The following is a 10,894-nucleotide window of genomic DNA, read 5'->3' as shown; positions in this document are numbered from 1 at the left end:
AATTGTATAATGATACATTAACAGTGGAGCTTATTGGATAACCATGGATCTGCTCGAAGCTTTACAAGCTTATTACAGCAGCCTTTAAGTCGATTTATGTTATGTTATAAATAGCCCTTATGTTAGTGTGTGTGCATCGCAAGTGAAAGAAATAGAAAAAAAAGAACGAATATTGTGTGTGTGTGTGCGCGCAGTAGAAAGTGGCGTGAGTAAGAGTAAAAAGAAACTAGCGGCAACTAGTAATTGAGAAATATATATATATATATATATATATATATATATATATATATATATAGTTAATTTGCTCTTGTTTTATAGATATTGTGAATAATAAAATTATTTCGATTTTAAAGGTTAACTAAGCTTCCAACATTTATCAACTTTGCCCGTATGCATGCACACTGTACTTAGCCTAGGTACTAGTCACTCTCGATCAACATTACTAAACAATTCGCAGCCGTTAAGAGAAATTACATGTATTTAGTATCTTTCCACCTTATTCCAAGGCTCTTTGAATCATAACCTAGAGACTTTTTTCGAAAAAGAAACTTTGAGAATTTTCTGTACCTAATAGAATTTAATAACACGTTGTCTACATCCTCCTGAAACTCATTAACAAACCCATTTACATAACTGAATTCTAAGGTTCCTGTAAATTTCCCCCATGGCAGTACCTTTATTTAAATTATCCAAATCCAGTTAAGTTTTTTTTCTTTTGGTTTCCATCCAAATCCATCCTAGTCTCATTGTGGCTCGTCTCCTTCCTCCATTTCTATGTTCTAACCATCATCAACATTGTTCCAAACTTTTTCAAACACTTATTCAGTTTTTTATATAAAAAAAATCTTTTTTTCTTGTTTGGCTGTTTTTTTCACAATCAAATAATTTTTTAATAAAATGAAAAAGAGTCACGACAATGACCATGCAACCCCAAAACAACAATAATGTCATGTTGAAAGCAAACCCCAAAAGTTTTCTTGGTTGCCTCATCTTGAAGGGCACTAAAAGCTAAAGGTTTTTAACTTTTTTTTTTAAGTTATTCAAGAGTTTCTATTTCTTTTGTAAAATAAAATTTTATTTCTTGAATTTTATTTTATTTCAGGGTTTTTATTTTATCTTCACAGAATTCATTTATGAATGTGAAGTTGGATTATTTAATTTTTGGATGTAAAGTTAGATTTCTAAGTTGTATTATCGATAAAAAGATATTGTATGGAAGGAAGTGATGATAATGTTAAGGAGAAATTTCTTCATGAGTGTGATCTTGAAAATTTTATTTTTTTCATTTTTAAGTAGAATGAGATCGAGTGGGATGGATTTGAGTGAAAAAGAAAGGTTGATGTGTAAGGCATAATAATATTAATGGGAGGATTATATCCTGTATCATAAGAAGAGTTTACCAAATAACTTCTTCAATTGAGAGAAATTACATTACATCATTAAAATTGATGTTACGGGTTAATCAGATACTAATTCAAGTTAAAAATTAAAATTTTTATTTTAAATTATGATTATTATGATGGTTCTTTTATATTTTCATACATTTATATAACATTTAAATAAAATAATTAAAAACCACATATCTAAAAATCGAACATATATTTAATAAGATATATATACAAATATTTTTTATATATAATTTCTTTCACTTACATTATAGATGTGACATAATCTACTGCTAACGTAACATTACAACGTTATAGCATTCACCAAAAACTTAACTAAAGATATGATGCTCTTTTTTCCTCCAATCCGTTTGCTTCTTATTTTTTGTTTTGCTTAGCGGCGGTGCCAGCCTTCAGGCTAGCTATCGCCCACCATTTTCTTCTCCCATCAACCATTTCTTTCTTCCTTCTTCTCTTCTACTATACATGTCTTCTCTCCTTTCAGTTTGCAGATATATTTGTGTGGATATCTTTGTTGTCTTCATAAGTTGTGATGGACAAATGACGGTGCCTATCGTTTGTTAAAACTTTACTAGCCACCAGTAATTTTTCTTGGAAAGTAGGTGGCTCTTCGTCAACTTCTTAATTTGTTTCTGATTTGAGAGTATTTTAAAATAATAAATGACTTCACGTGTCGATTTAGATCCATGTTGTCTTAAGTTTTATATGGCTTTTGATTTTTTTTTATTGTTTTTACATTGTTTAATAAGTCTTTAGTTTTAGAAGTTTTTATATGCTCTTTTAGCACGTTTTTTAATCTTGCTTATGCATGTAATCTTAGTTTTACAAGTGAAATTTTAGGGATGATTTTGTTGTCGTCCTCTATAGTTTGGTAAATGCTCGATTCTTTTATCAATTTTTGCTTGCCGCTTTGGACCATTCGGGATTAGTTTCCTTATCCTATTAAGTGCTTGCAATCACTCCAGATATCTTAGAGTTAAGTTGTGATAAAGTCAATTGTCAATGTGTCATAATGTTCTATTAATGCTGAGGCTAAAGCCTTTGTTGTGTTGATGTAGTTTGTCCTTTATCATCTACGACGAGTAATTACTATTTTTCGTTTTTAAATTATATAATTTTATTCATTAAATGAATTAATAAATTTACCTTAAAAAAATAAAGATGCGATCAAAAAGGAAATGTTGGGAAAGTTAGAGCAGTACATATTGTGTTAATAGTAGCCAATTTGGTAGCTCTCGGTCATCAAAAACTGGAACAACTTTTTTATGATTAAAATATTTATTTAGTAATTGATATTTAGTTTTATTTAGAGAATATATAGTTTGTTTTTTAAAACTATATAATTTTAATATCTTTTAAATTATTAAAAGCTCAAACTAATAATGAGAATAATGGTAATTAAGTTTAATTATTACTAATAATGGGAAATAGTATAGTAAAAAGCACTTAATATATTCAAATATGGATGAGAAATTTGCAAGAGTGATTGAGACCCAGTTCTTTGTTGCTCAGACTCTATAAAATGAGAGCTATATTTGTGTGGACAGGAAAAATGTGTTGGATTTGTCGGATTCTTATAATTGAGTGAGAAAAGAAAAAGAAAGAAACAGAATCAAATGAAAATCGAGAAACTAAAGTTGAATGCTTTTTCTTTAAAATTTTCATTTTATCAATTCGCTTTTTTATTTTAAAGTTAATTTCATGTGAATTACTATTCCTTCAACTTGGTTTGTCTTTTGCAATCATTACAATATTTGATTATAATATACTTTTAAGGTGATAATCAAGTTTATTGTAGATTAATCATTAATCACTAGTATAAGAGCCTAGTTACTACTCCTAACTCTCCATCAACTTTTCTCCAAATATAGCACTTCTTAAAGTTTGCTTTGAGAAACTACCTCTCTTCTTTTGTTTTCAGTTTGCTTAGAGGTGTGTTAATTGGCCAGCCTTTCTGCGACAAAAAAGAATCTTGAAAATCTTCAAGTACCAAGAAAGTCCCATCGATTTCTTCAACTTAGCTCCTAAGTTCCAATGGTTAGATTCGATAATGAGACATCCTCCTCTTCCTCCTCCTCCTCCTCCTCCTCATCAGCATCATCATCGTTGGAATCATCTTCTTCAGTTTCTCGAGGGAAATATGATGTTTTCTTGAGTTTCAGAGGTGAGGATACCCGCAGGAATTTCACGGATCATCTTTATGCTGCATTCAAAAGGAGAGGAATCATCACTTTTTGGGATGACGAAAAGCTCGAGACAGGTGAACCCATAGCACCTGAGCTCTTCAAAGCAATTCATGAGTCATGGTGCTCTGTAATCGTTTTGTCCGAAGGGTATTGTTTTTCGAGTTGGTGCCTAGAAGAGCTTTCCGAGATTATTCAACAGAAAAACGACAAGGGACATAAAGTCTTCCCCATTTTCTATTATGTGGATCCATCTGATTTGAGAAAACAAACCGGAAAAGTTCAAGAAGCTTTTCTTAAGCATGAAAATAATTTCCAGGACAACAAAGAGAAGACACAAAGGTGGCGATCTGCTTTAACTCAAGCAGCTAACATCAAAGGATGGCACTTGAGTAACAGGTAACTATCATATTCTTTCACTTCAATAATATCTTACCAGCATCAAGTTTGAAATTTGCGGCATTAGCTAAGGATTGTGCCCTTAAATTTCACTAAGCTATTTCCTTTGCTTTGTATTTGAAGGCCTGAATCAGAACTTATTGGAGAAATCATTAAAAAGGTATCAACAAAATTATGTCAAACATTTGCAAGTGCTCCTAATGACATGATTGGAATTGAATCACGTTTGGAAGAGTTAAATTGCAAAATAGGCATAGGGGAGGAAGATGATAGTGTTCAGATTATAGGGATTTGTGGTATGGGCGGGTTAGGTAAAACAACTCTTGCAAGATTTGTTTATACCCAAATTTCAAGTCATTTTGAAGGCCAAAGCTTTCTGGCCGATGTTCGTGAAGTTGCAGAGAAACATGGACTTGTTTGTTTGCAGAAACAACTTCTTTCCCAAATTTTTCCAGAGGAAAGTTTCAACTTTTTTAATGTTCATGATGGGAATGACATCATACCTCATATGTTATCTCATAAAAAGATTTTTGTTGTTATTGATGATGTGGATAACATACAACACTTAAAATGTTTGATAGGCAAGCGAGCTTGGTTTGGTTTAGGAAGCAGGATCATCATAACAACAAGAGACGAGCATCTGCTGCAAATCTACGGAGTGGATGATGTGTATAATCCGACGAAACTGAATGCCAAGGAAGCACTTCGCCTTTTCAGTTTGAAAGCTTTCAAAAGTGAAACACCTGCAATGGAATTTTTTGAGCTTTCTAAACGTGTAGTGGAATATGCCAATGGCCTTCCGTTAGCTCTGGAAGTTTTTGGTTCTTTTTTGTCCGGTAGATCAGATGAAGCTCAATGGAGAAGTGCTATTGAAAAACTTAAAAAGGAGTCCAACAAAGAAATTCTAGACAGGCTTCAAATAAGCTTTGATGGGTTAGAACCGTCTGAGAAAGATATATTTTTAGATATTGCATGCTTCTTCAAAGGAGAAGACAAAGATATGGTAACCAAAATTCTTGATGGTTGTGGCTTTTTCCCGGATATTGGAATAGATGTTCTCATCAAGAAATCTCTTATAACAATTGATGAAGACAACAAATTATCGATGCATGACTTATTACAAGAGATGGGAAGGAAAATTGTTTATCAAGAATCTCGTAATGAACCAGGAGAACGTAGTAGACTGTGGGAAGAAAATGATACCTATAATGTGCTAATAGAAAACACAGTAAGTCTTCAAGTAAATTAACTATAAATTAATTATAATTGATAATTTTTAATCACTCACATAATTTGTTTATCACAGAAAGAAGTATAATTTTTTTCTTATTTTGAAAAGGTCTTATTTACTTATTATTTGTAAATTTGTACTAATTGTTTTTATTTTTTATCTAATTATTTGAAGATATGTCTTAAATAAGCTTTTTCTATTAGTCTAGTAACTAAACTTGTCATAGCTGTTACATGCAGAGTTGGGCCAATAAATTTACTATTAATTGTCGATTACTCTGATTTTCAGGCTACGGAAGCTGTTCAAGGTATAGTCTTGGATTACACCGGGTACAAATTCATACATCTATCTGTGTATTTGTAGTTGATTACTCTGTATTCTGTGGAGGTCATTCATCATTTGCCCTTGGTTATCAGGGAACAAAATAAGACCTGGACTTTGAGTGCTGATGCCTTCTTGAAGATGAAAAGGTTAAGATTGCTCAGATTCTTCAATGCCCCAAATTCTCGTGATGTTAAATATCTTAGCAACGAGTTAAGACTTTTGGAGTGGCATGGGTATCCTTTCAAATCCTTCCCTTCAAGCTTCCAACCAGAAAAGCTTGTTGCACTTCTTCTGCCTTATAGCTGCATTCAAAAATTATGGAAGCCAGACATGGTAGGAATTACATTGTTTTATCAATTATTTGCCTAACACAGATAGCGAAGTAACAAAAAAAAAATAAAAAGACATTTCAATTCTTTGTTTTTCTATTGTTTTTTTCCAACAGCCTTTGCATAAGTTAAAATTGGTCGACCTCAAATGCTCTAGAAATCTTGTGAAAACACCAGATTTCAGAATGGTCCCAAACCTTGAAAGTTTGGTTTTGGAAGATACTGGAATAGCAGATTTTCATCCAAGCATCAGGTTTCTAAGGAGGCTTAAGCTTTTGAATTTAAGAAACTGCAAAAGCCTTAGGAGTTTCCCATCCAAAATTGGAAAGGAATCTCTAGAAACATTAATTCTTTCAGGTTGTTCAAATATAAAATGGATTCCAGAGGTTGTGGGAGAAATGGAGTGTTTGAAAAAGCTTCATTTAGATGGGACTGGTATTAACGAACTTCCCTCTTCAATTGGACATCTCAGGAGTCTTGTGTTGTTAAATCTGAAAGATTGTTGTAAGCTTGAGAATCTCCCAAGCAGCATAGGTGGTTGTGAATTGCTCACAAGTCTTGTTCTCTCTGGTTGTTCCAAGCTAGAAAATTTGCCAGAGAATTTGCAGCAAATAAAATCTTTGGAGAAACTTGACTTGAGTGGAACTGCCATAACAACAACACCGACCTTCATTTTTCATATGAAAAATCTAAAGTTTTTGTCTTTTCGAGGATGCAAGGGACCACCATCTAGAGTACGAGCATATTGGCCTTTTATTTCGAGCGCAACAAAAAGTCCTAGTTGGAATTGTACGACTTTGAGGCTACCCGCTATTTTGTCAGGTTTGAGCACTTTAAAACAGCTGAATTTAAGTGATTGCAACCTTGATGAGGGGGCTATTCCTAATGATATTTGCAGCTTGTCCTCGTTGGAAATTCTAGTTCTTAGTGATAACAATTTCATCACGCTACCTGCAACTCTTAGTCGACTTTCCAAGCTTAGTAGTCTACAGCTGACTGATTGCAAAAGGCTTAAGTCATTGCCTGAGCTTCCACTAGGCATAAAATTATGGGTAGATGGCTGTGGTTCTTTGGAAGTAGTTGCACAGTCAACAACAGCTTGCCTTTCAAGGCTTAGTGGATATATTTGTGCTTTTAACTGCTTCAAATTGGCAGAGGGTAACAATGCAGTAACAATGCTGAAGACACGTCTGAAGGTTAGTACCTTTTTTTTTTGCTATTATCGCTCCCATTGATTTATGGTACTAGTTTCAGCAAATGTTTCTTTGTTTGCAGACAGTTGCTAATGCAAGGGAAAAATATAACATTTTCATACCAGGAAGTGAAATCCCAATATGGTTTAGCAGTCAAACGGATGACTCTTCAAAATCTATAATAAAGATGCAATTGCCTCCCAATTTTCTGAATGATACAAAGTTCTTAGGATTTGCTTTCTGCTGTCTTTTCTTCTCTGACTTCAATAATAAACCTTGGAGGGGGGAGCATATTTCCTACAGAGTTGTTATCCATGGTAGAAATTACTCCCGAAAAGTTTTTAGTAATTTCTGGCATTTAGAGGGGAACTCTACAAGGACGACCGAGGATCACCTTTGGATACATTATTTTCCTTGTGCCATAATAAATTTGTCTTCCTTGAGGAAATTAGCTACTCCACTTCAAATGGAGGTTGTAGTAAACATCTTTGGCATCAATTCCGTGGTGAAGAAATGTGGAGCTCGAATAGTGCATGAGAAAGATTTGGAAGAGATGGATCATACCATAAATGAGCATAGTGAGCCAACTTCTTCAAAATTTGATGATATCCATTCAAACGATGGATCAAACGAGAATAATATCGGCGCCCCCGTCAAAAGAAAATGGTTAAGCTTTCACTTATTTTCATTGTATTCCGCAAATCTTCAATCATTGATATATGCTATTGTCTCCTGTTTTGTAAGGCTGATTTACTTCATATCTTCGTGCTTTGCTTCCAGGTTGAATGCGAAAGCAGGTGATCAGCAGGGGAAAATTACTCTATTTTGTGAATCTTGTCAATCAGATATTGTAAACCATCGACTACTCTCCTAGCTCTATATATTATTATCCATTTCCTTTCATATAGATTTATCTTTTCCGTACAAGTTGTGTTTCAAATTTTTTATAGGCGGAAAATACCATTGGTTAAAATCATTTAATTAGCATTTTTTTTATTATTTTTTAATAATGAAATGGATTACAAGTTATAATAGAAATTTTGAAGTATAGTCATTCTATCTTAGGATAACATTCTGACACGTGCGTTCAAGAAGAAATTGAAGCGAATCATTTCCTTCTTTTGAGGAACCCTTGTATTCTAGGGAGAACATTTTCAGACCATGTGTGCCATAGTAAAGAAACTATATCATAAAGAAAGCTCCTTGGAATTGTCTTATTCTTTTAGCATTATTCTATTAGTACATCCCAAAACATCTTAACTATTGCAATCAAACCATGTCCATATGTTTATAAAGTTCAAACATCTTAATTACAAGAGATGAAGCATGAAAATTTACTCTTGAAAGCAGCCTTTTGAAAGTTAATACATGATGATCTAAACATTTGCTTCCATAAAATACTAGCGTCTAGAGGATGACCACTATACTGTATGGATTTTGAAGGATTATATCATGTATCCATACCCAAATGTGTCATACACAATTATAACATACATATACTTCATGAAAAATGAAGAGTCTGAGGTAATATAGATTGAGAGGTGCATAGAACTAGAATTCAATGTACAAAACAGGAAAATTGAAATTAAAGTTCAATTAGCTGCCAACAAATTTTTTTATTGCAAATAGAGATTTATCGTTTGAATCAAATTGTTATCATGTTCTTGAGAGGTCGGTCAATTTGCAAGCCGAGGTGTTATTTCTTAAAAGGTTTTTTTATAACAAGAGACTACTATATGGTTGTGCTTAGTAGCTTTCAATTGCTCTGCTGGAAAGTTGGCTCTATACTTTATCAAACAAAGAATGTCATTGAAATGTCTCATTTGATTATTTAGTGTATCAACATAATGAAAATTTTAATTAATAAAATATTTTTCATAATATAAAGAATATTTAGTATAAATTTAAACTTAAAATTAAAATAATAAAAGCTTTAGGTTTTATAAAAAACTCTTCAAAATAATTGATTTTCCTCCCTTGGAAGAAAACAAGTTACATGGGTAGATAAAATTTACCAACTAAAATTAATTTATTGTTAATTTATGTCCTAAGATGTGTTGGAAAAATTAAGGGTAAATTATAAAATAGCCATTAAATTATTAACTTCATTTTATTTTGGTCACTAATGAATTAATTTTTTCGATTTAGTCACTATGGATATTGAAATAAAATATTTTGATTACTTTCCGGTTAGTTGTTATTAGATGAGTCCCAGAAAGCTTATGTGGGCTTTTTTTAATATAATAACAAATTTAGCCCTCTAATATTTTGACATTATATCAATTTGATCCTAAATATAAATTATTCAACAAGTTTAGTCCTTAATGTTTATAAAATTTGTCATTTTAATTCAAATTCTAAAAATTCAATAAATTTAACCCTCAACATTTATCAAATTTATCAATTTAGTTCTAATTCTAAATTTAGCCCTAAATTTAGTATCAAATGATATAATTAAGAACAATAATTCAAATAAATATTCAAGTTTCCAAAACATTTTGCTTATTTTAGTTCTTTTTAATTTTGCTTCACTTTTTTTTTATTGCTGGTAAAATAGGAATAAACGAGATTTGGTAAAAAAAATTGTTTATGCAAAGAGAGAGAAAAGGCTCAGAAAATGTTTAAGAATGGATGAAAAATTTCATCCTCATATTTATGAATCAAATTAACGAGATTTAGATTTCTATAATCATCACCGCTTCCTTTAATAATACCTAAACTTAAATTGAAACATTGGCATCAATTTTCAAATCAATGAATGATATAGCAAATGAAGAAATTGCCTCAAAACAAATTCGTCTTTCACAATGGTTTTGGGATAAAGTGCATTTGCAAAGATTTCCTCTTAGTTTTTTAGGATCAAATTAATAGAATATGCATACATTAAAATATTAAAGGACTAAATTTATTATGATACCAATAAAAATTTCACATCGGATTTTCATCACTCATTTAACGACAATTAAAGGGGGAGTGACCAAAATATTAGACTTTGAAAGTTTAGTAATTAAATTGAAAAAATTAATAGTTCAGTGACCAAAATAGAATGAAAGTAATAATTTAGTTATAGTTTTTGTAGTTTAGTGAAAGATTAATAATAATTTTATCCATATACGTGCGATAATAAAGTTAGTTACTTGTCCCAATGACAATGTATCTACCTTCAATGGAAAATTGTTACGGGTATCGTTATTGTTAGGCTAATGTTTGTTCTTGGTGGGAATGATTTATATGGAAGTATAGTTCTAGATTATTTTAAGGAACACTTAAGTGAGATCTATGAAAGAATTTATCTTGAAGAAAATGTTAATTTTAATGTTTAAAAATATTGTTAATATTATTTTATTTTAACTAGATTTGTTGTTATCTTTTAATGACCAATCATAGTCCTTGTAGTAGATTTTGGATATTTTAGGATAAGGATGATGACTAATATTTGAATAAAGATCGTGTTTTGAATAAGAATGATGACATGAACACAAATGATTGGTGCTTAGGATATAGTTTAGATAAAGTTTTCTACTATAAATATGTGTAACAACTTTAGTTTAAGCATTCAAGTAAGAAACAAACAAAAAAAAAATCTTGTTTTTAGATTTCTCTCACACACTCATATTCCGGAAATACAGAAACAAATAAATTTCGCGGTCGAACTACCGAAATAGAATGGGGCTAAAAAATCCGAGAACTAAAAGTTTCAATTTTTGTATTGAAACGCGAGGCTTCGTGATTCTTGTGAATCTAATTCATTGAAATTCCATCTAGTAAAACAGAAGAATTATAAATCTCCAAAATAATAGATAAGAATATCACAAATAAAGCCATTGCG

At 31.5% G+C, this 10,894-nt stretch overlaps 1 protein-coding gene and 1 non-coding gene across 2 annotated transcripts; one reads left to right on the top strand and one right to left on the bottom strand.

The window, feature by feature from the left end:
• The first annotated feature begins 3,015 nt into the window (after positions 1 to 3,015).
• LOC108480926 (TMV resistance protein N-like) lies at positions 3,016 to 8,103 on the top strand. Its single transcript, XM_017784067.2, has 7 exons — positions 3,016 to 3,988; positions 4,112 to 5,216; positions 5,508 to 5,548; positions 5,636 to 5,876; positions 5,989 to 7,068; positions 7,148 to 7,731; positions 7,846 to 8,103. Exons 1-7 carry the CDS (start codon positions 3,441 to 3,443, stop codon positions 7,937 to 7,939), a joined length of 3,693 nt encoding a protein of 1,230 aa, XP_017639556.1. The 5' UTR covers positions 3,016 to 3,440; the 3' UTR covers positions 7,940 to 8,103.
• Positions 8,104 to 9,673: 1,570 nt separating this feature from the next.
• On the bottom strand, positions 9,674 to 9,765 carry LOC128281766 (small nucleolar RNA U30). The gene has a single exon (XR_008272034.1). It is a non-coding gene; the product is annotated as a small nucleolar RNA U30 (small nucleolar RNA).
• Between the last annotated feature and the right edge of the window lie 1,129 nt (positions 9,766 to 10,894).

This window comes from Gossypium arboreum, chromosome 1, assembly GCF_025698485.1.
Source record: "Gossypium arboreum isolate Shixiya-1 chromosome 1, ASM2569848v2, whole genome shotgun sequence".
Classification (NCBI taxonomy): Eukaryota; Viridiplantae; Streptophyta; class Magnoliopsida; order Malvales; family Malvaceae; genus Gossypium; species Gossypium arboreum.
This window is presented reverse-complemented; position numbering and strand designations above follow the sequence as displayed.

Bases quoted from the DNA above. Each gene is read 5' to 3' on its own strand.
- LOC108480926 (XM_017784067.2), top strand. From the start codon at position 3,441: ATGGTTAGATTCGATAATGAGACATCCTCCTCTTCCTCCTCCTCCTCC. The intron at 3,989-4,111 runs GTAACTATCATA...TTGTATTTGAAG, and splicing joins GGATGGCACTTGAGTAACAG to GCCTGAATCAGAACTTATTG. The intron at 7,069-7,147 runs GTTAGTACCTTT...CTTTGTTTGCAG, and splicing joins TGCTGAAGACACGTCTGAAG to ACAGTTGCTAATGCAAGGGA.